Source organism: Ovis canadensis, chromosome 19 (assembly GCF_042477335.2).
Source record: "Ovis canadensis isolate MfBH-ARS-UI-01 breed Bighorn chromosome 19, ARS-UI_OviCan_v2, whole genome shotgun sequence".
Lineage (NCBI taxonomy): Eukaryota > Metazoa > Chordata > Mammalia > Artiodactyla > Bovidae > Ovis > Ovis canadensis.
The window spans coordinates 30,889,577-30,917,377 of record NC_091263.1 but is presented as its reverse complement, the minus strand read 5'-3'; the positions used below and the strand labels follow the sequence as shown (position 1 = coordinate 30,917,377).

Sequence of the window (27,801 nt, the reverse complement as noted above, 5' to 3'; positions counted from 1 at the left end):
GGTGACGCGCGTGCGCGATACGGCCCAGCGAAGAAGTCGGCGTGGGGGCGACTGGTGCGGGCCGGGTCGTGCGGTCAGGGGACTGAGCGTTTCGCGGCCGCGCGAGTCGGTGAGTCGGGTGACTGCGCGGGCGTCGGGGTTTGCGGTGCGGGCGTGGGGTTCCCGGGTTGGGGGCAGTGAGTGAGGCTCGGCCTGGAGGCTGCGACCCGAGGGGGTCTGGCCTGGGAGCCTGACCCGCCGCAGTGAGTGAGTATCTGCCTTCTCTTCGTCGCCTGGGGCGCGAATTTGGAGCAGTGGTTTCGGTGTTTTATCGCTTCTCCCAATTGTGCAAACAAAGCGTACTGATTATAGGTAATTAGATGACTTGGGTGATTGTTAAGAAAAGTAGAAGTACCCGCACTTCGTTAATGTTTTTGTCTAGGGCTTCTTGACCTTTTAAAATGTGTGCATAATTATGCAGACGCTTATACATGTACAAATATATATATTTTTAAGTGGGATTATTTTACTGCTTTTAAAAAAATATATAGTCCACATATTTTATTTTTAATTAATTTAAAAAATTTGAGGTGTAATCCACAGAGAACATCATATTGGTTTTAGGGGTACAACATGTTTCCGTATTTGTATAGTGCTACTTTTAAAAAGCTTTTTTTTTTTAGTATTATTGTGATAAAATACAGATGACATTTACCATATGTAATCATTGATCATTTAAGTCATTTTAAAGTGTGTAATTCAGTGGCATCAAGTACATTCATCCTATTTTTGAAAACTATGATGTCTTCAACTTGTGGAATGCATTTGTTCATAAATTGGTTAAAGTTGGAGCCAGCATTATGACATCACCGAGACATAATTTTGCAAGTATAATTAAAACATTTTTGTTTGCAGTTTATTTTCATAGTATGCATTACATGATGCTGTAAATGCTTAACAAGTGATATGTATTAGGTTGATTGTTTCTGGTTTCTAAATGAAAAAGTAATATATAAAATACAGTTTTTAAACACAAGGTACAGTTGTAACCTAAAGCCACTCTTCTGTCTTCTCACTTACCTTGGCCTAAAAAAATCAGAGAATGTTCACCTTCCTAAGTAAAAGTAGTGCCAGGAAAGAACCCCATTCTCTTTCAAACTGTTTGCATTTCAAAACTGAAAACTCATTAATATTAGGTGGGTTATTATGCACAGAAGTGTCAGAGAGCAGTTTGAGCTGTAATTTGATTTCAGGGATCTTTCCATTTATTACACACGTGTGTGTAGTTGTGTGTGTTTTCAGGGGCTGATGAATGAGGCTACTTTACATGTTCTTAAGATTGAGGGAAGACTGACAATTTTTGATGAGAAAAGCCAAAAAGATGGGAATGATAAACTGCTTTGTATACTTGTAAGGAAGGGAAACTGATAAAATCATGAAAAATAATAACTGTGCCACTGTTAAGTTTTCTGTGGCTCCTGGTTTCTCAAATTATTAATGCATGGGCAGTCTGATGTCATGCTCCTGAGCAGAAACACTGAAAGTGTGGTAAAATGTAGTGTTACTTTGTAGTCTTCAGTATTTTTAACATCTGAAAGGAAGTTCCTCTGGTGAGTCATCCTGTGCTTCCCAAGATTGAATTTTTTAGCTTATACTTTTCTTTCCCTGATCTTAGATCTCTTACCCTCCTTCCTTGTTTTATTTTACTAGGTAGCACTGTTTCTGTCTCTTTATCTATCTTCTCATAAGCTGCTCAAAGCAGTGTGTTTTGTCTGCTTTATTCACTACAGAGACCATAGTGTCTGGGATGTAATAGGTGCTTAGTAAATGTTTGTTGAATTAATGAAAGAGTGAGTTCAAATTTTAGATAACACTTGACAGTATTCAGTGTCCTTGAAGGTGAAGGTGAAGTCTCTCAGTCGTGTCCGACTCTTTGTGACCCCATGGACTGTAGCCCACCAGGCTCCTCTGTGCATTGAATTTTCCAGGCAAGAATACTGGAGTGGGTTGCCATTTCCTTCTCCAGGGGGGTCTTCCCAACCCAGGGATCGAACCCAGGTCTCCCACATTGGAGGCAGACGCTTTAACCTCTGAGCCAGCGATCACCAAGTTAATCCTTAGTATCTAAGAAAAAAAATTAAGAAAAAGAGAAACAACTTGTCTTTAATTTAAAAACCTTTTCATTTTGAGTAATTGTAGACTCACAGAGGGTGTCAGAACTCTATAGACTCCCTTTATATCTTTACCTGGTTTGCCTAAAGGTAGAATCTTGCATAAACATAGTGCAGTCACCGAACTTGAGACATTTACAGTGGTCCAGTACTAGTAATGAAAGTCCTGATTTATGGAGAGCTCCTCACTGTCTTGCTGGCATCCCGTCTAGAATCTCTCATTCCATTTAGTTGGCATGTCTTCTAGCTCCCCTTTGGTCTGTGACAGCTCCTCAGTTTTGCATGTTTTTTACCATCTTGACAATTTTGAAATATTTTGTATTTGTAATTTTAGAGTAATCCTCTCATTTGGTTTTGTCAGATGTGCTCCTTCCATTGAGGATGATGTCGATATGTCTTTTAACTGGTGATATTACTCTTAAAAAATATTATTGAAGTATAATTGCTTTAAATGTTGTTCTAGTTTCTGGTGTACAGCAGAGTGAATCAGGTCTATGTATACATATTTCCCCTTCCTCTCGAACCTCCCTCCCACCGTTGTGCTCTACAGTAGCTTCCCACTAGAGGTTTTACCCATGGAGTATATCTATGTCAGTGCCTCCCTCAGTTCATCCTGTCCTCCCCTTCCCCTGCTGTGTCCACACGTCCATTCAGTGCTATTACTCTCGATCCAGTATTTCTGCCAAGTATCAACCCTGTAAAGTTAGTGTCTGTCCTTTGGTAATTAGCAATTATTTTGAGATAGACACCTTGAGACTGCATAGAAATATTCTTTCTTCTCAGCTTTCACCTAATTAGCGCTTCTTGGTGGATCTTGCCCGAAGCAGTTATTATTGTGACATTCTTCTAGGTGCCTTTCATTTCCGTTCCTTCTGCATCCATGAACTGGCATTCTTTTCGAGGAAGAGTTGTACCTTCTCTCCCATTTGTTTATTTACTTAAATTATATCAGTTACGTCAGTGTGTGATGTTGGGTATTTATTTTGGGGGTTTATTGAGGTGTGTTATTTATTTTGTGGCTTAAATTATTCTAACTTTGGCTATTGGGGGTTCTTTCAAATCAAAGCTCCTGTTTCCCCTTACAAGTTCCCATCCTTTTTTGTGTCTTTCTCTGATTTTTTAAGGCGCCACAAGATACATCTTGTATTTCATTTCCCCCAACCCTGGAATCAACCATTTCTGCAAGGATTCCTGGTTTCGTTTATTATGGAATGGTATTGAGAAACCAAATTTTGGGCACTAGGTTGAGCTCATTTCTTAGTTAGCAAATTGGTGTAAATATTATTTTAACACTGAAATGTTTTTTAAAAATACTTTTATTTTTTTCTTTTCTGGCTGTGTTTTCTTTTCACGCTGTGTTGTATGTGGGGTTCCCTGATCAAGGATCAAACATCTGCCCCTTACATTGGAAGTGTGGGGTCTTAACCCCTGGGTCACCAGGGGAGCCCTTGTTTTAACGTTTTAAATGTGTGCCAGAAGCAGTCTTTCTTTAGTTTTTGATTGTCTTAGAAACTTGCTTGCTTACTATCAGTGTGTAAAATAAACCTTATGTACCCTCTCATTGGCAGGAAAAACACGAGAATAAGAGACTACGCAATGAGGATTTTAAGAGGAAATCAAAATTACTCTGTATTAAAACAAAATGACAGAAAAAAATGTCCCTGGAAAATGCCCATGTGATTTGTTGGTGTTTCCTGGGTTCTTTTCCAAGTCATTTTCACTTGGGAATGAAGTGAAGGGGTAAAGCTCTAGGGGAGAAGAGGCCTGATCTGTCTCAGGTTCCTCCCCAGCTTGGGGGCCCACATTTGTGGTGTCATCTTAAGGCAATGAATGAACCTTTTCTTCTGTCCTCAAAAGCTGGTTGGGACCTGGGAGGAACCCTGAGGCATTGGAATACCTGAATTTAATTGGGCAGTTTCAGCTCACTGGCTTCCATCTTTACTTACTGTGCTGTGGGTCTTTCATTCAGACTTTGAAAGGCCCAGGAAGTCATTAGCTTTTATCCATGTTCATGGTTGCAGAGGCTGGGCTGAAAGGACTGTATTCTTTTGCCATATTCACAGCCAGTTGTCCTCATTTTTCTGCTGTTCCTTCTCATTGTCTCTTTACAAATACTTCACTGACCTCTTTGGACATTTCTTCAGCAGCTGCTTCATAACAGGTCAGCTTGGAGGCTTATGTTTGGTGCTAATTTGACTGTATGCCCCAGTTTCTAGAGATAGGTCTATTCTTTCTATTTCCCACTGGGGGCATTCTGTCTAGCCTCCAGTTCATTCTCTTGAGTTGCACTGCTGGATTTCTCTTCACCTGAGCTTCATTCTCTCCTCCAGTCTCTTCTGCACCTTTGGCTGGGAAAGTCTCTGCTGCTTCCTCTGACTCTCAGCTTCCTCCTGAGCAGTTGTCTCTATTCCTGTTGGTGCTGCTGGGGCCCTGCAAGCCTGGAGCCTGCCCCTGCGCCTCCGGAGGCACCGTTCCTCTTCAGCCTCCTCTTGTTGTGTCTTCAGGTCCCTTTTTGTAGGCCTGCAGTTCTGTGCTTTATCACTTCTCAGTTTGCCTTTGCTTTTGCTTCTCTGTATATTTATTTTCCTTATCCTGTCCCCTCCTTTCACTGCAAAGCTTCATCTTTCTGCCAGAGCTTTAGCCAGCTTCCTCATCATGCATAATCCCAAAGTAGTTCTTCATTTGACTGTCCATGTCCTTGTAGCAGCACCGCCATTTCTTTTATCTGGATGATGATGTTGGACAGAGGGAATATTGAATGATACCTTCTGGACTTAGAAGAAACTTTGAGACTGAAAAATGAAGCTGGCAACTCCTTGAAATGTAATTATGATGTTTACTATAGGTACTTAGATCAGGCAGTAGCTGTGGGTGCGCAACCATCAAGAGGCATTTGAAGCTGAACTCACTGTGGCCAGAAGCACGCGGGAATTTAAAGGGGCCAGGGTAAAGACAGAATCTGACTACTAAATGCAAAGCACATTTGCACAAGTGGAAACTGGGTTTCTCTTCCCCTCTGAGGTCTCATGAACATTATTCCTTATGGACCATTAACCATCTGGGACAGCACAATACATTGTTCCAGTTTTCATATCAGATGAAGGCAAGAGTAAGAGCTAACAGGAAGTTATCTGGCTTGGGTGCATTCCTTATGAGTCGGGTTAAAGCTCAGAAAGGGAGCTGCTGCAGGTCTAAGATGGAGCTGAGAAGATGAAGTCAGTGTGGTCCAGCCACATAGATGGCATGCTTTCTTTGTTCCATTTCTGTCACTGGTCATCTTTTTTGACAGTCCTAGAAATACTAGCTGAGTCTGTGTTTGGCTTTTGGTTGAAGTAACGATTTCTAAATTTTCTTAGCTTCGTGAAAGGTGGAGGGTGCCACCCTTTCCGGGGAAGATGACCATCGTCTGTGACTTGTGCACTGAGTAATGGGGCCACTTTACAACAGGTGCTAAGGCCTGCTGACTGCCTCTGACTTCCGTTGGAGGATGGAGGGAATGAAAAATGCCCATTGAACTGAGACGGTATCTTGAGACTGAAAACCTAGGCAGGTTATTAGAGCATCATTAACTCACATGGTGAGATCAGGTGGACTAACTGGAAGCAGTTGCAGCTTCAGTTTGTGCTTCTGAGGGGCCGCTGGGACAGGTTTATAGTTAACCTTGGGTGTGGGAGCATGTGCTTGGAAACAGGAAGTGCATTGCTAAATTAGGTTTTATGAATGGCTAACTAGTCTCAGAGGCAATGGAAATATGTCAGTGAAGGTCTTCATCATTGTTTGGAGGCAAATAGAGCATTGCAGCTGCCTAGAACTAATGATCCAAAAAAAAAAGTGTCTGTTAACTTCAAAGCCCTTGATGACAGAAAAGTGACTTACCTTGTAGTACAGTGATAGGTAGGGTCAGTGGAGGGACGGGAGGAATTGAATGGGCCCGTGATGGTGTCAGTTACGCTAATAGCCATGCATGCTTCTTTTCTTATTATTTTTATATTCCTTTTCATTAATGGTTTAAAACAAGATATTGAATATGGTTCTTTGTGCTGTACACTAGGATCTTGTTTATCCCTTCTAAATGTAATGGTTTGCGTCTGCCAACCCCAGACTCCCTGTCTGTCCCTCTCCCTCCCTCCTTCCCCCTTAGCAGCCCCAAGTGGTCTTTTTTCTATGTCTGTGAGTCAGTTTCTGTTTTGTAGGTAGACTCATTTGTGTCCTGCTTTATTTTATTGTCTATTTTTGACTGTTCTGGATCTTCGTGGCAGTACAGGCTTTTCTCTAGTTGTGGGGGGTGTTTGGGCTTCTCGTTGGAGTGGCTTCTCTTGTGGAGCACAGGCTTGAGGACTCGAGATCTTCAGTGGTTGTGGCTCCCAGGCTCTAGAGCATAGCCTCAGTAGTTCTGGTATTCAAGCTTAGTAGTTCTGCGGCATGTGGACTCTTCCCAGAAAGGGAATCAAACCTGTGTACCCTGCATTGGCAGGTGGGTTCTTTACCACTGAGCCACCTGGGAAGTCCATTGGGTCATACTTGAGATTCTGCATATAAGTGATTCCGTGTGGTATTGTCTTTGTCTGTCTAACTTGGTTCACTTAGTATGATTACGTCTGGTTGTATCCATGTTGCTGCAAATGGCATTCATTCGTGCCTTTGTTATGGCTGAGTAGTGTTCCACTGTGTATATATACCACTTCTTTATCCACTCATCTGTCAGTGGACATTTAGGTTGTCTTCATGTTTTGGCTATTATGAGCAGTGCTGCTTTGGACATAGGGATACATCAAGAATACCTCTTTATAGACTTTTTTTGGCTTTGTTTAGTTTTAACATGCTCTTTCTTGTTTTCTTTTGCATGTTGTGGTTTTGGGCAGCATTTTACTCTCTTTTGTTCGGTGCCTCAGTTGTCAATTTTTGTCTGACGTGTTCTCAGTTCAGCTTGCCTTCTTTGCTTTGGTTGTTGACTGAATGGCTTAACTAGAACTAGGGTCAACTAGGTTTCTTTTTCCCTTTACGGTTGTCTGAGATCTACTTACAAGTTCCCTTCAAGGATGTGCAGCCTCTTCTGCCTAGTGGCCACCTTTCAGTCCAGGGTGCTAATACTCAATTGCTTTCTTTCTTTCCTTTTTTTGCTGTACTCCTTGTGAGAGCTTAGTTTCCTGACCAGGGATTGAACCTGGGCCCAGCAGTGAAAACACTGAGTCCTAACCACTGGACCACCAGGGAATTCCAGTTGCTTTGTTTTTTATTTTTATTTATTTATTTTTTTGCTTTGTTTTTTAAACAGAATTATTGATCACCTTGCTGATTATATAAATAATGTTGAACAGTTTAGGAAACAGAGAAAAATAAGAAGGGAAAACCCGCTAGTTATACTTGCCAGAGTAGATAGCTGTGGCAAACAATTTGGTGGCCAAGGCTTGGGAACTTTTTTGTATATAAGCAAGTGTGTTTTATTTTTAAGACATAAAACAGTTCATAACTATAATTCCTAAAACTTAATTTATTTGGAGAAATTGGGAAAAGACAAAAAGTATAAAGAAGAAACTAACTGGCAGGCAGTACACAGGTAAACCTCTTCTTACATTTTAGGATATTTGCGTTCATTATTTTTGATGTACAGTCTTAGTAAAGAGACCTCGTACATAAATTTAAAAAATCAAATCACTGCAAATAAAGTCTCCTTTAACTGTTACTCCCAACCTCTCCACTGTCAGTAAGAGTTTTTGTAAATCCTTTTTTGGCCATTTAAAAATCTTTCAAGTGCTTATATGTACATCATACCTAGACATCAGTTCAGTTCAGTTGCTCAGTCGTGTCTGACTTTTTGCGACCCCATGAATTGCAGCACGCCCGGCCTCCCTGTCCATCACCAACTCCTGGAGTTCACTCAAACCCATGTCCATCGAGTCGATGATGCAATCCAGCCATCTCAGCCTCTGTCGTCCCTTTCTCCTCCTGCCCCTAATCCCTCCCAGCATCAGTGTCTTTTCTAATGAGTCATGTCTTCGCGTGAGTTGGCCAAAGTATTGGAGTTTCAGCTTCAGCATCAGTCCTTCCAGTGAACACCCAGGACTGATTTCCTTTAGGATGGACTGGTTGGATCTCCTTGCAGTCCGAGGGACTCTCAAGAGTCTTCTCTAACACCACAGTTCAAAAGCATCAATTCTTTGGCGCTCAGCTTTCTTCACAGTCCAACTCTCACGTCCATACATGACTACTGGAAAAACCATAGCCTTGACTAGACAGACCTTTGTTGGCAAAGTAATGTCTCTGCTTTTGAATATGCTATCTAGGTTGGTTATAACTTCTCTTCCAAGGAGTAAGCGTCTTTTAATTTCATGGCTGCAGTCACCATCTGCAGTGATTTTGGAGCCCCCCAAAATAAAGTCTGACACTGTTTCCACATCTGTTTCCCATGCAGTGATGGGACCAGATGCCATGATCTTAGTTTTCTGAATGTTGAGCTCTCCTCTTTCACTTTCATCAAGAAGCTTTTTAGTTCCTCTTCACTTTTTGCCATAAGGGTGATGTCATCTGCATATCTGAGGTTATTGATGTTTCTCCTGGCAGTCTTGATTCCAGCTTGTGCTTCATCCAGCCCTGCGTTTCTCATGATGTACTCTGCATAGCAGTTAAATAAGCAGGGTGACAGTATACAGCCTTGACATACTCCTTTTCCTATTTGGAACCAGTCTGTTGTTCCATGTCCACTTCTAACTGTTGCTTCCTAACTTGCATACAGATTTCTCAAGAGGCAGGTCAGGTGATCTGGTATTCCCATCTCTTTCAGAATTTTCCACAGTTTATTGTGATCCACACAGTCAAGGGCTTTGGCGTAGTCAATAAGGCAGAAATAGATGTTTTCCTGGAACTCTGTTGCTTTTTCAGTGATCCAGCAGATGTTGGCAGTTTAATATCTGGAAATGTGGAAGTTCACTTGCTGAAGCCTGGCTTGGAGAATTTTGAGCATTACTTTACGAGTGTATGAGATGAGTGCAATTGTGTGGTAGTTTGAGCATTCTTTGGCATTGCCTTTCTTTGGGATTGGGATGAAAACTGACCTTTTCCAGTCCTGTGGCCACTGCTGAGTTTTCCAAATTTGCTGGCATATTGAGTGCAGTACTTTCACAGCATCATCTTTCAGGATTTGAAATAGCTCAACTGGAATTCCATCTCCTCCACTAGCTTTGTTCGTAGTGATGCTTTCTAAGGCCCTCTTGACTTCACATTCCAGTATGTCTGGCTCTAGGTGAGTGATCACACCATCGTGATTATCTGGGTCGTGAGGATCTGTTTTGTACAGTTTTCCTGTGTATTATGCCACCTTTTCTTAATATATTCTGCTTCTGTTAGGTCCATACGATTTCTGTCCTTTATCGAACCCATCTTTGCGTGAAGTGTTCCCTTGGTATCTCTAATTTTCTTGAAGAGATCTCTAGTCTTTCCCATTCTGTTGTTTTCCTCTATTTCTTTGCATTGATCACTGAGGAAGGCTTTCTTATCTCTCCTTGCTATTCTTTGGAACTCTGCATTCAGATGCTTATATCTTTCCTTTTCTCCTTGGCTTTTCGCTTCTCTTCTTTTCACAGCTATTTGTAAGGCCTCCTCAGACAACCATTTTGCTTTTTTGCATTTCTTTTCCATGGGGATGGTCTTGATCCCTGTCTCCTGTACAATGTCATGAACCTCATTCCATAGTTCATCAGGCACTCTATCTATCAGATCTAGGCCCTTAAATCTATTTCTCACTTCCACTGTATAATCTTAAGGGATTTGATTTAGGTCATACCTGAATGGTCTACCGGTTTTCCCTACTTTCTTCAATTTAAGTCTGAACTTGGCAATAAGGAGTTCATGATCTGAGCCACAATCAGCTCCCGGTCTTGTTTTTGCTGACTGTATAGAGCTTCTCCATCTTTGCGTGCAAAGAACATAATCAGTCTGATTTCGTTGTTGACCATCTGGCGATGTCCATGTGTAGAGTCTTCTCTTGTGTTGTTGGAAGAGAGTGCTGCTATGACCAGTGCGTTCTCTTGGCAAAACTATTAGTCTTTGCCCTGCTTCATTCCATACTCCAATGCCAAATTTGCCTGTTACTCCAGGTGTTTCTAGACTTCCTACTTTTGCATTTCAGTCCCCTATAATGAAAAGGACATCTTTTTTGGGTGTTAGTTCTAAAAGGTCTTGTAGGTCTTCATAGAACTGTTCAACTTCAGCTTCTTCAGTGTTACTGGTTGGAGCATAGGCATGGATTACTGTGATATTGAATGGTTTGCCTTGGAGACAAACAGAGATCATTCTGTCGTTTTTGAGATTGCATCCAAGTACTTCATTTTGGACTCTTTTGTTGACCATGATGGCTACTCCATTTCTTCTAAGGGATTCCTGCCCACAGTAGTAGATATAATGGTCATCTGAGTTAAATTCACCCATTCCAGTCCATTTTAGTTCGCTGATTCCTAGCATGTCGACGTTCACTCTTGCCATCTCCTGTTTGACCACTTCCAATTTGCCTTGATTCATGGACCTGACATTCCAGGTTCCTATGCAATGTTGCTCTTTACAGAATTGGACCTAGCTTCTATCACCAGTCACATCCACAGCTGGGTATTGTTTTTGCTTTGGCTCCATCCCTTCTTTCTGGAGTTATTTCTCCACTGATCTTCAGTAGCATATTGGGCACCTACCAACCTGGGGAGTTCATTTTTCAGTATCCTATCATTTTGCCTTTTCATACTGTTCATGGGGTTATCAAGGCAAGAATCCTGAAGTGGTTTGTCATTCCCTTCTCCAGTGGACCACATTCTGTCAGACCTCTCCACCATGACTTGCCCTTCCTGGGTGGCCCCACACGGCATGGCTTAGTTTCATTGAGTTAGACAAGGCTGTGGTCTGTGTGATCAGATTGGTTAGTTTTCTGTGATTATGGTTTCAGTGTGTCTGCCCTCTGATGCCCTCTCGCAACACCTACCGTCTTACTTGGGTTTCTCTTACCTTGGATGTGGGGTATCTCTTCAGGGCTGCTCCAGTAAAGTGCAGCCGCTGCTCCTTACCTTGGACGAGGGTTATCCCCTCACGGTCGCCCCTCCTGACTGTGATCGTGGAGCAGCTCTTCTCGGCCCTCCTCCGCCCGCTCTTTGGACATGGGGTTGCTCCTCTCAGCTGCCTCCCCGACCTCGGGCGTGGGGTTGCTCCTCTTGGTCGCCACCCCTGACCTAGACATACTTATATATAAATAGAATTTTAGAGTTTTTTCTCCAGCTACGTCGAGGGTGTTCTTTTTAACTTAGCTTATGTTTTCTATGTTTGTTGAGAAAGACAGCCAATTTAGGTGCAACTTCTCTCTTGCGTAGCACTGTAATCCTAGCCTCTGGCTGAGGACATATTCTTGCAAAGAAATTGAATCCTCACAGCCTGCGCTATACTTCCAGCCTCTTGAGGGACTATCTTTCCCGGTTCGGTGTTTATACCCCTCTTTTCTTCTTAAGTGCATGTGTCAGTGGCCCCCCATGCTCACCCCGCTTTCTGTATTTCAGAAGGGGGACCGAGGACCTACTCTATTATGAAGTGAAGCAAAAGTCGTGTCCAACTCTTTGCGACCCCCATGGATTGTCCATGGAATTCTCCAGGCCAGAATACTGGAGTGGGTAGCCTTTCCCTTCTCCAGGGGATCTTCCCAACCCAGGGATCAAAGCCAGGTCTCCCGTATTGCAGGAAGAATCTTTACCAGCTGAGCCACAAGGGGAGCCCAAGAATACTTGAGTGGGTAGCCTATCCTTTATCTAGGGGATCTTCCTGATCCAGGAATTGAACTGGGGTCTCCCGCATTGCAGGCGGATTCTTTACCAACTGAGCTATGAGGGAAGCCCATATTTTCTTCTCTTGCTGTAAGTAAACTGTATCACTAGAACCTACTGTGTGTTTTTTCTGTTCTCAGCAACTTAAAATTATGCTCTGGTCTCTTCTGTGGTTGGCACTTATCTGCTTTTTAACCTTAGCTGCACCGCCTGACCACCCAGTCAACAGTGAAACAATTATATTATTGCTTAGGGGTCTGGTATAGTCTTTTAAATTATTGTATGGTGTTTCACCCTATAAATTGCTACTTTTATTTAGTTGTATTGATGGACAAATAGGTCATTTCCAATATTATGTTATTACAAAGAGTACTTTAGTAAACACCTGTGTAAAGGCTTGAATACCTGTAGAGTGCTTTTCCAGGGAGCTTCCTAGAAGTGAAGTTTCAGGGGCATAAGTAACATGACATTTTAGGTCTACTGCAGACTTTCAAACTACCTTTCCTGGTGGCAGTTTACCTTTACACATCTTTCCATTGGTTTGTGCTTTTGTTCTTTTTTCTTTTTTTTGAGCAAGGGTGTGAAAATACAGAGACTTAGTCATATGTCACCTATTTCCTTTGATTTTTTCAGAAGGCCTTGGTTACCCTAGGATTCTTATTACTTTTTTGTATTTGTTTTTGAAGTTAAGTCTTTAGTTAGAATTTTGTTTTTTGTGTGTGAATCCCCTGTGAATACTGAAGGACAGCTGTATCTGTCTATGTAGGAATGGAGTTGCCAGTATTAATAGTAACTGGATGTTTGGCTTAATGATGAGACTATTTCCCAGTGTAGTTGCACAGTTTATATTCCCACCAGCAGTGTATCAGTGTTCCAGTATCTGTCTTCACTTTCTTACCAGCATATGTTGTTTTCTGACTGATTCTGGCCATCCTAGTGGATGTGAAGTGGTGTTTTATTGTGGTGTTGATTTGTTTTTCTCTGATGACTATTGTTGTTGAGTATCCTTTGTGTTTTTCAGCCATCTGTATATTTTCTTTGGAGAAATGTCTACTAAGATGCTTTGTCCAATTTTAATTATGTTGTCTTTTTATTATTGAATTATAAGTTATTTATTTTTTCTAGTGACAAGTCCCTTATGAGATATATGATTTGCAGATTTTTTTCCCTCTCTGTGGATTGGCCTTTCACTTTCTTCATGTGCCCTTTGAAGCACAAGAATTTTAAATTTAGATGAAGTCCAATTTATCTATTTTTTCTTTTCTTTTTTTTGCATGTGGTATGCATTTGGTAGAATCTATTAACTAATCCATTGTCACAAAATATTGCACTTAAGAGTATGATAAGAATATTATAGTTTTAGCATCTGATGTTTATGTCTTTGATCCATTTTGAGTTAACTTTGGTGTACCATCTTATCCAACTTTATTCCATTCATGTAGATATATAGTTGTCCAAGTACCATTTATTGAGAAGACTATTCCTACCCATTTGAGTGGTCTTGGTACACTTGTTAAAACTAAATAGGCCATAAATATATGGGTTAGTTTTGGACTCTTAGTTCTTTTTCATTGACCTATATGTCTGTCATTATGCCGGTACCACAGTGTCTTGATGCTTTTTTATCTTTAAAGTACGTTCTCAGTTGCTAAGTCGTGTCTGACTCTGTGACCTCATGGACTGCCACGTTCCTCTGTTCATGGGATTTTCGAGTCAAGAATACTGGAATAAGTTGCTGTTTCCTCCTCCAGGGGATCTTCCCAACCCAGGGATCAAACCCATGTCTCCTACATCTCTTGCTTTGGCAGGCGATTCTTCACCACTGAGCCACTTGTGAAGCCTTTTTTTTTAAAGAAGGTAATGAAATTTGTCATTTGAATATTCCAACTTACTCTCTTTATTTTTAGTGATTCGATTTTTTAAATAGATTATTCTCACTCAAAGTTATTATAAAATATTGCTGTAGTCCCTGTGCTGGGCAATCTATGCTTATAGCTTATTTTATATATAGTAGTTCATATCTCTTAATCCTCTGCCTTTATCTTGCCCCTTCACCCCTCCCTCTCCCAGTTGGTAACCACTAGTTTGTTCTGTTTCTGTTTTGTTACAGTCATTTGTTTGTTTCATTTTTTAGATTCTATATATTTTCATTTTCTAGAGCCCATATTTTTTAGACTCCATATTTAAGTGATAACATACAGTATTTTTTTTCTGATTTATTTCACTAAGCATAATGCCCTCCAGGTCCAACCATGTTGCAGATGGCAAAATTTCATTCTTTTTTATGGTTGAATAATACTCTACATCTTCTTTATCCAGTCATTCTGTTAATGGTCACTTAGATTGCTTCCATGCCTTGGCTATTTTTATAATGCTCTTATGAGGTTTGGGGTGTATTTATCTTTTCAAATTAGTGTTTTTGTTTTCTTTTTAAAATTTTTATTTATTTATGGCTGTGTTGGGTCTTCATTGCTACACCCAGGCTTTCTCTAGTTATGGCGAGTGGGGGCTGCTTTCTAGTTGCAGTGCTCCGATTTCTCATTTGCAGTGGCTTCTGTTGTTGTAGAACATGGGCTCTGGGCTGTGCCAGCTTCAGTAGTTGTGATACACGGGCTCAGTAGTTGTGGTACACGGGCTTAATTGTCCCGAGGCATTTGGGATCTTCCCAGACCCAAGGTGGAACCCGTGCTCTCTGCATTGGCAGGCCAGTTCTCAACCACTGGACTACCAGGGAAGTTCCCAACTTAATCGTTTTCAAGACTGTGTTGTGTATTGTGTGGGTCTCTTGAGTTTCCATATGTTAGGGTTAGCGTTTCAGTTTCTATAAAGAAGCCAGCTTGGTAGGGATGTTTTGGAATCTATAGATTAATTTGGACAATTCAGTTCAGTCGCTCAGTTGTGTCTGACTCTTTGCGACCCAATGGACTGCAGTACGCCAGGCACCAACTCTCGGAGCTTACTCAAACTCAAGTCCCTTGAGTTGGTAATGCTGTCATCTTAAGAGTGCTTTGTGTTGTGATCCATGAACACAATGTCTTTCCATTTATTTAAACCTTTAGTTTCTTCCAGCAGTGTTTTGTTGTTTTTAGAGTATAAGTTTTGTTCTTTTGTTAAATTTATTTCTAAGTATTTTATTCTTTTTCATGTAATTGTAAATGGAATTGTTTTCTTGTTTTCAGTTTGTTCATTTCTATTATGTAGAAAAAGCCATTTTTTTTTAATGAAAAAATTTTTTTCGTCCGGTTTTGTTGGAATATAATTGACATACAGCACTCTATAAGTTCTAAGGTGTACAATATAATAATTTGCCAGAGGTACATCATGAAATGATTGTCACAATAAGTTTAGTGCACATTCATCATCTCATTTAGATAGAAAATTAAAGAAATAGAAAATTTTTTTTCTTGTGATGAAAATTTTTAGGATTTTCATTTTCCTAGCAATTTTAATATATAATGCACAACAGGGTTATTTGTATTTATCATGTTGTACATTATATCCCTAGGACTTGTTTATCTCATAAGTGTAAGTTTGTACCTTTGATTGCCTTCATCCAGTGGTCCCCACCCCTGCCTCTGGTAACCACAAATATCCCTTTTCCTGGTGTGCTTGATCTTGACAGGCTCCACTATGCAAACGTTCATAGGCCCTTTTCTCATAAATCCAAAGATGATCTAATGGCATCTGCTTGCGCCTTTCTTCTCACGTCTTTCCTGAATGGTAACATTGATTATTTCAGTCTCTCGCCAGTGACTTCTGATGTCCCAGCAAACGGTGTTGTCCCCAGCGGTGCTGAAAAGATACTCCCAAGGGCCCAGCGGTGATAGCCACAACTAATGCAGACTTGGTAGCACTCTGCTGGGAAGACCTTGAACAGGAGTGATGCCTCCAGGCAGGTGGTACGCTGTCCATCCAGCTCAGGCCAAGGCTTCCAGGGAGCGAGGACGCCTTCAGATGATAAAGAAGGAAGAAGAGGATGAAAGCTACACTTCAGTGCCGGCTGCCAGACCACAGACACTCAATCGTCCTGGCCAGGAGCTGTTCCGCCAGCTCTTCAGGCAGCTTCGCTACCACGAGTCTTCTGGGCCTCTGGAGACCCTGAGCCGGCTCCGGGAGCTATGCCGCTGGTGGCTGAGGCCAGATGTTCTCTCAAAGGCCCAGATCCTCGAGCTGCTGGTGCTGGAGCAGTTCCTGAGCATCCTGCCAGAGGAGCTCCGGACCTGGGTACAGCTGCATCACCCTGAGAGTGGTGGGGAGGCTGTGGCCTTGCTGGAAGAGCTTCAGAGGGACTTTGATGAGACACCATGGAGGGTGAGTGTGAGACAGTGTGCGGTGCCCAGTGAACTCTCTGCCACTGTGTCCACTCGTGGGGAGAGGGGCTGGACCTCTGAACCCTCACTGTGGAGGAGTTCACAGGAAGCCTTCTCTTCTCATTCCATGGCACCTGAACAGAAAAGAACTGGACCCTAAGCCAAGGACCATTTAGCAGGCAGCTCCTTCCTCCTTTGCAGGGGAGTATAAGCACCAGGAAGAAGAGGGCCTGCAAGTATCCAAAAATCACAGTAATGAGGTTTGGGACACATTGACTTACACAAAGTATATCTCCACATACCTAACTTGACTTGCTACCCATGTGTAAAGTGGAGGTTATCTCTTGCTCAAAAGTAGGAAAGTTAGTGTCAGGATCCTTGGTTTCTAAATACATATTGATGAGACCTAGAAGAGCAGTCTACGTGTGTCATATTATCTCTTTCTCAGTAAGCTTTTGAAGATGTGTTGTGTGCAGGGAGATGGGATAGATGAATGGTGAGGGCAGCCTGGGGCTGGGAACATCCTTGAGTGCCTGCCATGGGCCTGTCCTGGGCTTGGTGCTGGGGGACGGAGCTGACAGTCCCTGAGCCGGCAGCGGATCAGTTCAAGTGCACCCCGTGAGCTCCTCTGCCCCACACAGGCTGGCCTCTCAGTGTTTCTCCTACCTTTGAGCTTTTTGTGTTTAAAGAGTATTTTATCATTTTTGTAGGCTTTAAAAAATTTTTATATAATGTGTGTAATTCCTCATATACGATTCATTCATGCATAAATGAAAGTTATGTTTAAGATTTATGAAAAAAAGTTTAAGACACTTTTCCCCTAAAAGTAAAATAAAAACTAGATCAGTAAATCCTCTGAATGTGGTCTCTGAACATGGTCTACCAGCAGTATATGGTAACAAATGTTAAAAGAGAAAATCTCTTTGCTCAATTTTGGGTACTATTTTTTAAAATCTGAAAGAACATTTATAATTTTTACCAGAAACAATGAGATGTTCAAAATGACCTAAAGATAATTTTTAAAGCAAATAAGGTACACAGTAGGTACAAAATTGTGGCTCGAGTATGTTCAAATCAGGTAGGACAAGGTGTGTGGTTTAAAAATCCATGAAAACATAGCCAAATGAGCAGAAAGGGGTTATCTGGTTGAAAGTTAGTTAGGAATTTGAAAATAGAAAACAGGCTGGTAAAAAGCCTACCAAATTCTAAAAAATGAGCAGAAATGCTCAAGATGCATATAAGGTCAAACTGGTGCTTGAGAGTTTGTCCTGAAAGTCATGTGTCTGTGCTTCCCTGTTGCTGCTTTATTCTCCCTTTGGTGGGATTTGGGAGGAATAGGAGATAAACTCCTATGGTGGCTGTATCATCTTCAGGCTGTAGCTGTGTCTTAGATATTTAATGGCCTCAGGCTAAGATCCATCCAAATTGGTACAGAGAATGTTTTGGCCACAGGACCAGAAAAACGCGAAGTTCATTGACTGCAGCTTCCTATGCTCACTTCTGTGTCAGGAGTAGCCTTACCTCCAAAGACCAGGACTTTTGAAGTCCCAGCACAAAGGCTGCATCTCCAGGTCTCGGCTTGCATGGGCACTGCCCTTTTTTTTTGCTCCTGAGACCTTTTTTCTGTGCGTCTATAGCTGGCACTCACAGTTAGCATTGCTGCTCCAGTGGTATTATTCTTTCACTCAGGTTTACCGTCTTGGAGTCTTGCTGCCTTTTTGAGGTCACTTGGCATAATGTTACCTAGAGCAGTGTCTGACACTTGGTAGATATTATCCGGCTGCATCCCTGCTGTGAACCGTTATCAGTTTACCTCTCAGGGAGTAATCTCTTCTCTCATTTCTAACTTCCAGGCCCGGGGTGGGGGCTGAGGGCTAGGGGGCAGGTATCACTGTAGTACCCGAAGCTCGAACAGCAGTACTGTCACTGACTGACCAGGCACTTTCCTATGTCGAGTGAGAATCCGGCTCTACCTATCTCTGCATGGCCCTTATTAGAGCCCAGGGAGGTGGAGGGGGTGAGGGGGATCCTCCCTGGGCTTTCTGGTCCTCCTTTCTGTTCTGCCTGTAGGTAACAAAGGGCCCAGCTCACCATTTCCTGGGCCTCTGCCTTTTAGAGATCAGCCGGGTGGGCTGTTCTCTGCTTGTGCTTTCTGATTCCTACAGGGATCCTCTCACAACATTTTCTTCTTGCCAGGACCCAGCCCCTGCCCAGAACCCAGATGTGCATTGGATGGGCACAGGAGCCCTGCGAGCCGCACAGATATGGCCCCCTGCTTCACCTCTCAGGAGCGGCTCGGCTCTGGGGGACCACCTGCAGCCTCCCTATGAAATAGGAGTGCGTGACTTCCTGGCTGGGCAACCCGGTACTTGCTGCCCGGCTCTAAGATCCCAGCCTGTGCCACACTTCCCGAACCTCCTATGATACCGTCTTTCCACCCTCTGTCCTCTCACTAGAATCCCTTCTGTCCTGGCCTTGAGCTCCGTGTCCTTTTTATCCTTCTGTGACCCACGTGTACCTGACTTTTCCTCCCATTGCACCCCCTGCTCCCTGACCCCAGCAGACATGGGGGGAGTTTGAAATGGGCATTTAAAACAGCCCATACCTGCTTGCGGGCCCCAGGAGTCCTCTGTGTGGGGGGAAGAGTGGGCTTCTCAGTGGGACGCTGGAACCGAGCTACCCTTTCTCACAGCTCTTTCTTCTTCAGATCCTCCTGCTGCAGAGGTGCCTGCCCTTTGCTCGAAGGAGGGATGCCCAGGCAACCAGGTGACAGCCCAGCCTCAGGTGAGCCACAGGACCTTTGAGCCTTCCTGCTATCCCACCATTGCTGCCTAATGGGGTAGCTGCAGCTCTCCCTTGTCCTGGGTCTTTCTGTCCAGTGACCCCACATCCCAGAGAGCAGATTGTCCCCCTGGAGCCCAGCTCTTGTGTTGGGTGATTACCTTCCCTTTCACCTTGACCAGATCCATCCTGTACTCAGAGCCAGCCCCACTTCCCCACTCTAAAAGCTGGGAGCTGTGGAGTGGTTCTTAGACATTGGACTGTGTTTTTTCCAGGGGACTATGACTTTCAAGGATGTGGAGGTGACCTTCTCCCAGGATGAGTGGGGGTTGCTGGATGCTTCTCAGAGGAACCTGTACAGGGATGTGATGCTAGAGAATTATGGAAACATGGCTTCTGTGGGTAAGGTGTCATTGTCACCATCTTCCACCTGCCTCTACTTCTGCCTCCTTAGTTCTCATTGTGGTGCCAGGAAGGGGTCTTGACCTGAGTCTGGGTCATGTCTGTCTCACTACTAACCAAATCACTTAATCCATTACTTCAGTCTTCTTTCTTAAAAATGGGGATATAATTTCTGTCCTGCTGAGATACTATAAAAATTAAAAGTCATATGTGTCAAGTTCCTGGTTTATTCAGGCCTCAAAAAAAAGTTAGCTGGTTTAACTGATAGAGTTGTCACTTGGTTCTGGAGAATCCTAGCAGTCCTTTTGCCTGTGGCTTATCTCATCTCAAGCTGGTTTTGGAAAAGACAGAGGAACCAGAGATCAAATTGCCAACATCCACTGGATCATTGAAAAAGCAAGAGAGTTCCAGAAAAACATCTATTTCTGCTTTATTGACTATGCCAGAGCCAAATTGTGGAAAATTCTGAAAGAGATGGGAATACCAGATCACCTGACCTGCCTCTTGAGAAACCTGTATGCAGGTCAGGAAGCAACAGTTAGAACAGGACATGGAACAACAGACTGGTTCCAAATAGGAAAAGGAGTATGTCAAGGCTGTATATTGTCACCCTGTTTATTTAACTTATATGCAGAGTACATCATGAGAAACGCTGGGCTGGAAGAAGCACAAGCTGGAATCAAGATTGCTGGGAAAAATAGCAGATATGCAGATATGCAGATGACACAACCCTTATGGCAGAAAGTGAAGAAGAACTAAAGAGCCTCTTGATGAAAGTGAAAGAGGAGAGTGAAAAAGTTGGCTTAAAGCTCAACATTCAGAAAACTAACATCATTGCATCCGATCCCATCACTTCATGGCAAATAGATGGGGAAACAGTGGAATCAGTAGCTGACTTTTATTTTTTGGGGCTCCAAAATCACTGCAGATGGTGATTGCAGCGATTAAATTAAAAGACGCTTACTCCTTGGAAGGAAAGTTGTGACCAACCTAGATAGCATATTAAAAACCAAAGACATTTCTTTGTTGACAAAGGTCCGTCTAGTCAAGGCTATGGTTTTTCCAGTAGTCATGTATGGATGTGAGAGTTGGACTATAAAGAAAGCTGAGTGCCAAAGAATTGATGCTTTTGAACTGTGGTGTTGGAGAAGACTCTTGAGAGTCCCTTGGACTACAAGGAGGTCCAACCAGTCCATCCTAAAGGAGATCAGTCCTAGGTGTTTATTGGAAGGACTGATGTTGAAGCTGAAACTCCAATACTTTGGCTACCTGATGAGAAGAGCTGACTCATTTGAATAGGCCCTGATGCTGGGAAGGATTGAAGATGGGAGGAGAAGGGGATGACAGAGGATGAGATGGTTGGATGGCATCACCAACTCAGTGGACATGAGTTTGGATAAACTCCGGGAGTTGGTGATGGACAAGGAGGCCTGGCATGCTGCGGTTCATGGGCTCACAAAGAGTCAGATGGGACTGAGTGACTGAACTGAACTGAACTATCTTTTCTCTGCTCAGAACTGTCAGAAAGAAATCCCTGTCTGGGCATCCTGCCCTGACTTCCTCCACTGGCCTCCTGGGCTTCCCCTCCTCCCCATCAGGAGCTCAAGCCTGAGAGGGTCCTGGAGAGTAGTTCTGCCTGATTCATCTACTGTCCAGTCACATCCCCTTCTTTTCTCTTCTGCAGTGGGGCCATTCACCAAGCCTGCCCTCATCTCCTGGTTGGAGGCAAGGGAACCCTGGGGCCTGAATGTCCAGGGAGTTCAGCTTAAGGGGAATCCAGGTGCTGCCCCTGCAGGTGAGTTCCAGAGAAATGACCAGGTCTTGCTCCTTTCCCATCTGCTCTTCCGTTTCTGGAGGTCTTTTACACTACGAAAACCGTGGGAAGCTCTCTCTGTTGTTTGCTAGAAGGAAGAGCCTTAGCAGTGTTGCTAATAAATGTTGGGTGCTTGGGCTTCTCCCCCCCAGAGTGGCCTCTTAGATGTTGGTTTCCGGCCTTGCCCCTCACCCATCAGCCCTCTCAGGAGCAGCTCTTGCCCACAGGACAGCATCACTGTTGTCTTGTCCATTCACTGATGCTCCTCCTCAGCCCTGTACTGCTCTGCCCTTCCTGCTCCTGGCACCCCTCATCCCACTTTTGCTGCTGTTCTTTGCTTGATCCTTCCCCTGTGGTCAGCTTGCAGCCCTTGCAGCCAGCTCTCCTCAAGCCCTTCCTCTCAGCTCGTGAAGACCTTCCTGTCACGTGTGCGTGTCATGTTTCCTCTCCCCTCTCTTGCTGTTTAACACTCCCTTCTGAACCCTTTGGCTTTTCCCCTGGATTTGATCCGTGCATGTGGCCAGCTGGTGTACCCATCTTGTTTCTGCTCTCCCCTTTCGGACATCTGGAATACCCCTCCATGTTTTGCCTTATCCCTGACTGTTTTTGTAAAGCTACTGGCAGTCAGGCAAAAGCCTCACTACCTAAGTTCATGACATTTTTGGTCCCTCGGTGCTTTCTGTATTTCCAAGTATGGGAAAAGAGAACATTCTTTAGTCCCCCCCCACCTGTTTTTTTAAACCACACCTAGTGGCTTATGGGATCTCAGTCCCCTCACCAGGGATTGAACGTGGGACATGGCAGTGAAAGCCTGGAATTCTAACCACTAGGCAACCAGGGCACTCCCAAGAGTAGTACATTCTCTTATGTTTTATTTGTGTCAGGAGAAGAGCTCCATGTGAAAACAGACAAGTTCATCTTAAAACCTGAACCTTTGGAAGAAGCAGTAACCTTAGCCACGCCATCAGAATGTCATGGTGCAGCAACTGTTTCTGAGGGACCAGGGCTCAGAGAATCCGTTGCACAGAAGAGCAGGTTAAAGGAAAGATGTGGAAACCCCACGCAAGTGAGAGTTAAGAAAGAAGAGACCAATTCCAGCCATGGGGCAGGGAAAGACTGTGAAGATTCAGGAAGAAATAATAGTCTTCATCTAAGACATATTACATATTTGAGAGGACCCAGAAGAAAGCAGTCCCTTAAACACGGCTATGGCAAACACTTCAGGGGAAGTTCCTACCACTATGACTATAAGGAGTATGGGAAAGGACTCAGACGCATGATGGGTGGGTTCAGCCTACATCAGAGAATTCATGCTGGACTGAAAGGCAAGGCCAAGGATGCGCATGGGAAGGACTTCAGCCTTAGTTCCCATCACAAGCATGGGCAGAATCTTCACGTGGTGGGGACACTGTATAAGTGCAGCGACTGCGGGAGAACCTTCAGTTGTAGCTCCCACCTTGTATGTCATCAGAGACTCCACACTCAAGAGAAGCCGTTTAAATGCAGGGCATGTGGGAAAGCCTTCAGGTGGAGCTCAAACCGGGTGCGACATGAGAAAATTCACACCAGACTGAAACCGTATAAGTGCAGTTTATGTGACAAAGCCTTCCGTCGCATGTCTGTCTACCGCCTGCACCAGGAAGCCCATGCTAAGCAGAAATACCTTGAATCTACTCAGGATGAAGAAGCTCTGACCTGTGACTCAGATTCTGATCATCATTTGAGAGACCAAAGTGGGGAGAGACTCTTTGACTGCAGCCAGTGTAGGAAATCCTTCCACTGTAAATCATACATTCTTGAACATCAAAGGATTCACACCCAGGAGAAACCCTACAAATGTCCCAAATGCAGGAAAACATTTAGGTGGAGGTCCAACTTCACTCGTCACATGAGACTGCACCAGGAAGAGAAGTTCTATGACCTGGACAAATGTAGAGAAGAGTTGAGGCAGACCTCCAACTCCAGCCAGCCCCAGAGCGCCCCCACCATGGAAAAAGCTCTTGTGTGTCAGCAGTGTGGGAAAACGTTCATTCGAAAGAAGACTCTCATCAATCATCAGAGAATTCACACAGCCGAGAAACCATACCGATGCCACGAATGCGCAGAAGAGTTTCCTCACAGGTCGGCCTACATTGTTCATAAGAGGCAGCATGCCACCGAAAGAAAACCTGAGGATGCACCCTCGTTTAGTCATGACAGAGCATTCCAAGTTCCTCAGACCAGTCCCACCACAGAGGAGCCCTACAAATGCAGCCAGTGTGGCAAAGTCTTCCGCAGTCATTCGTTCCTCCTCATCCATCACAGAGTTCACACCAGAGAGAAGCCTTATAAGTGCAAAGAGTGTGGGAAATCTTTCAGATGGAGTTCTAACCTCTCCCGACATCAGAGGACTCACTCTTTGGGAAAACTGGATGAGTACTCCGAAAGCGAAGATGCTCTAAATCTTCAGTCACAAGTCCTCACCAGTGCAAAACCTTTTCAGTGCCAAGAATGTGGGAAAAACTTTACACGTAAAAGAAGTCTTTTAGATCATGAAGGAATACACAGTGGAGAGAAGCGCTATAAATGTAACCTGTGTGGGAAATCTTATGACAGAAATTATCGCCTTGTTAATCATCAGAGAATCCACACTAAAGAGAGACCGTTTAAATGTCAGTGCTGTGGGAAAGATTTCATTGGAAAACATACCCTCTCCATTCATCAGAGAAAACACATCAGAGCAGCTGAGTCTGAAAGTGGTGTGGCTGGGCTGACATCCCACCGGGAGACAGGGGTAAAGTTACATGAATTAAAATCAGGTGAGGAGAATCCTCTTGAAGATGATGAGAAAACTTGTGATCAGAGATCTGAACTCCCTGGACTCCAGGACATACCCACTCGGGGAAAGTGCCACAAATGTAGCACATGTGGGAAAACTTTTAGCAAGAGCTCACAGCTCACCAGCCACAAGAGATTCCATACACGGGAGAGGCCCTTCAAATGCAGAGAGTGTGGGAAGACCTTTAGGTGGTCTTCAAACTTGGCTCGGCATATGAAAAACCATACTAGAGATTAACTTGTGGTCCAACAGTTGGGGCGAGGGGGTCCTGGTTACCCTACTGGAGAACCCCTGATGGTAGGGGATGTGGGGCAGGCCTTCACAGAGGGCTCAATCCTTATTTGGGAGTTTGTGGCAGAGAATGCTGAGGATTCAAAAATGTAGGGCACCTCCATCCTACTGCTGGAAAATGAGATGCTGGGGAAGAGCCTCAGTGCGTTCCAGGAAGAGGTTTGGGCCCCTCGGAGTGGGCTTCACTCTATGGCCTGAAGTTTCCCCCCAGCCAGATTTTCTTCTGTAACTCTGAAGGGAGAGACCATTGCACTTCGTGGTGGTTCAATAGAATGTCCATGGCATGGTAGGCTGTGGCTGCTGGGAAGGGTCCAATTGGATCCTTAGTTTGCCTTTGAGTGTGACTTATGATGGTGTGTAGTCCATTTGACCTAAAAAGCACCAGCAGCAGCAAGAACTAGTGTCTCCAGATACCCCCAGGGGAGTTCCGGCTATGCCTTCGATCTTCACAGCTGACTTTGGGTATTTGCTGTGGACATAACAGTTGTCTCAGCTGCAAGTGGAGGAGAACAGGGTCCTGGGCTTGATCATCTGCAGAATGAAGCTCTCCCATTCCCAGCTCCATCCTCCAGGTCTGAACGGACAGCAGCGGTCCATCTGCTAAACAAATGCGTCAGGCATCTTCCGTATGCCAGGCCCTGTCGTGTGGGCCATAGACCCAGCAGAGGACTGGAGCAGAAAGTCTGCCATCTTGGATCTTTACAGACAATAAGCAAATGAGATATATGTAGTATTTTGGGTGGTGATATGTGTTGTGGACAGAATGAATCAGCAGAGTGAGAGGGAATGCTGGGTTGGAAGGTGGATTGGGATTTTAAATAGGCTGGTCAAGGAGGGTGTCAACTGAGGAGGTCAGATTTGGACAAGGACCAGAAAGAGATCATGGAGGAAGCCACGTAGGTCCGTTGTTCCTACTCAGGAGCCTTCACAGGAGGTAGTCTCCTTAGGGAATGACCCATAGGCCCCTGAACCAGAGTGAAGTGAGCCATCTGGAAGTGAGAAGCCCGGAAAGGTGGATGGCCAAGCCAGCTGAGCATCATGGGTCCTTGCTGGGCCTTGGCTTCCTCAGAGGAGAACTTCTGGACAGTTTTGAGTTGAGAATTATGGTCTGAATCTGGACCATTACAGAATGTAGTTCAGAGTCTCACGTGTTGAGGGACAAAGGTCATGGGAAGGGCCTCAGAGTCATCAAGTGTGTGTTCCTGGCTTGCTGCACCTTTTCTTGGCAGGATGATCTTGGGTGAATCACTGAACACTGGCATCTAAAATTAGAGTGGCTGACTCTGCTACCCAGCTCTTGGGATTGGTGGAAAGGAGGCTTGACTTATTAAGATTCTGGGTCAGGAGTCTGATCTCTAGACCAGGCCTTCGCTGAGCTGCAGATCCCATGTCAGTTGACATGACAAACACAGAAATACCCCTTTTCTGTCCATCTTTTCATCTCCCTACTCCTTGTGCCACCTGGTACTTCATAGAGTTCCTGCCCCAGTAGGGGTGTTTCTACTGCCATTTTTATAAAATGATAAATATTTATTTTTAAGCATTCAAGTCAGATTTTTAAAAATGTAAAGAGTGAAGTAAAAGTCAACAGAAATCCCTCTGTACTGAGGTAAACCTTGAATATTTTGGGATTGTGCTGATGCAATCCGTTTGGTAACCTGAGTTTTAAAATAATTATGTAAGTAGTATATGATTATGATAGAAATATTAGTATGTACAGATTCACTAAAAGGATAAGTCTGACTACTTGGAGCTAACTACTGAACATTTTGGTGTAACCAGTGTTGAATTTAACTTCATTACTCTTCCCTGAATGCCCCTGGGCTGAGCTGACTCGCGCTGTTTCCGTTCCCATGGAGTGCCACGCTGCTGTCTGGTCTGGCCCAGGTCTTCACTCTTTCAGTCTCAGCCTTCCCTGACCCTTGTCCCTCTAGGGATTCTCCCCTGGTCTCACCTCTCCTCCTGCTTGTATATTGCCCTGTTGGGTGTTGTCTGGATTTCCAAACGTTATTCCCATTATTGCAGCCAGACTGAGTACTCTAGAAGCCAGGTTTGGGTGTATTTTTTCTGGGCAGAGTAGATTTTACACAAAGTTGCCTCTTTTAAGGAATGTAGAACTGAATTCATCATTTTAGTTAAGTCAGGGTTGGAACTTTTCGAAGGTGTTGACGAGTGAACTGTTGACTGGAGTCTGCCCACAAGCGTGCCTGCTACTTGGGAGCCCAGTCACTGGTGTCTCCAAGCCAGAGGGGACCGAGTTGAGTGCCTGGGCCATCCGTGCTCACCTCACACCCTGTACTGGCCTGGAGAACATACCCCTTCTGCCAAACCTGCCCTGGATTCTCCCGCTTCCTGGGAGGAACTGAAATTAGGGTTCGTGGGAGCCAGATGGGCTGGGACTCCACAGAGGGGTGGATATCAGGAGATGTTTCAGGCAAGTGTTCAGTGTGGTTGGTCTCACCCTTGCTGACAGAACCTGTCAGTCCAGACAGAGGTGAGTGTAGAGAAGAATGTGCAGGAAATGTAAATTGATGTGGACCATCTTATACTCATGAAGTTGGCTAGCTTTTAGAAGCCCTTGTGTGGGCAAGTGTATGGTACATGGGAACTCACTGCTGTGGGAATAGAAATTGTGACAGCTGCTCTGCCAAGCAATATGTGAAATCTGGTTAAGCTTGTGTATATTCTGCCACCCAGAATTCTACTCCTGGATAAAGCCTAAAGTAACTCCATTTGAAGAAGGAAATGTGTCTATGACTGTTCATTGCAGTACTGTGTAGATACCAAGATTAGGAGAAGCCAAAATTTCCATCAGCAGAAGAACAGGTTGTTTTTGGTAAGTGAATATGAAAGAACTACAGTTACATCTTTCAACATAGATGAATCAAAAATGATGCAGAGAAAGCTGCAGAAGCTACATACACCATTTATGTAAAGTTAAACATACTATGTATTTGTGGGCACATTATTTAAACTTACTTGTGTTTCACTTTTTCTGTAAAATGAGATAGTAGTGCCAACCTCACAGGGTGATGGGGGAGGGGGACAGTTAATGAATTAATGCATGTAAACTGCTTAGAATAGTGGCGGGCATGTAAGCATTGTTGGCATAAGGTAACCAGTGTTACTGTCTTACACAATAATGTATTTCCTGTGATTCAAGTTATATGAAATGAAGAGTGTAAATCCTGTGTTAGAAAGATGTGTGAAAGCCATGCTCTGCCTTCCCAGAACAGGAGTTGCTGATGGAATCAGGGAGGGTACATGGAGGTTTCAGTTGTGTTATTTCTTTTAAAATGTTGATGTAGTTGGGTTAGCATGTTGATTTAATGGGATATGTGATGGGTTTTTTTCTAACTGTGTGTTTAAGATATCTCAAAATAAAAGTATTTTTAAGCATGGGCTCTGCCATTTCATGATTTTTTAGAAATCCTGGCTCTGCCATTTA

General features: G+C 43.9%; 1 protein-coding gene and 1 non-coding gene across 6 annotated transcripts; one reads left to right on the top strand and one right to left on the bottom strand.

Annotated features, from left to right (window-relative positions):
• ZNF445 (zinc finger protein 445) lies at nucleotides 1-27,752 on the top strand. Of its 5 annotated transcripts, none has more exons than XM_069560801.1 (8): nucleotides 1-109; nucleotides 13,690-13,795; nucleotides 15,678-16,249; nucleotides 18,445-18,613; nucleotides 18,956-19,032; nucleotides 19,305-19,431; nucleotides 21,116-21,226; nucleotides 22,129-27,752. In XM_069560801.1, exons 3-8 carry the CDS (start codon nucleotides 15,821-15,823, stop codon nucleotides 24,297-24,299), a joined length of 3,084 nt encoding a protein of 1,027 aa, XP_069416902.1. In that variant the 5' UTR covers nucleotides 1-109; nucleotides 13,690-13,795; nucleotides 15,678-15,820; the 3' UTR covers nucleotides 24,300-27,752. The 5 variants fall into 5 exon arrangements, with proteins under 5 accessions (XP_069416902.1, XP_069416901.1, XP_069416903.1 ...); XM_069560802.1 differs by having other exon boundaries at nucleotides 17-109; nucleotides 13,573-13,795; XM_069560800.1 differs by lacking the exon at nucleotides 13,690-13,795 and having other exon boundaries at nucleotides 4-109.
• Nucleotides 7,294-7,364, bottom strand: TRNAE-UUC (transfer RNA glutamic acid (anticodon UUC)). The gene has a single exon. It is a non-coding gene; the product is annotated as a tRNA-Glu (tRNA).
• Nucleotides 27,753-27,801: the final 49 nt, after the last annotated feature.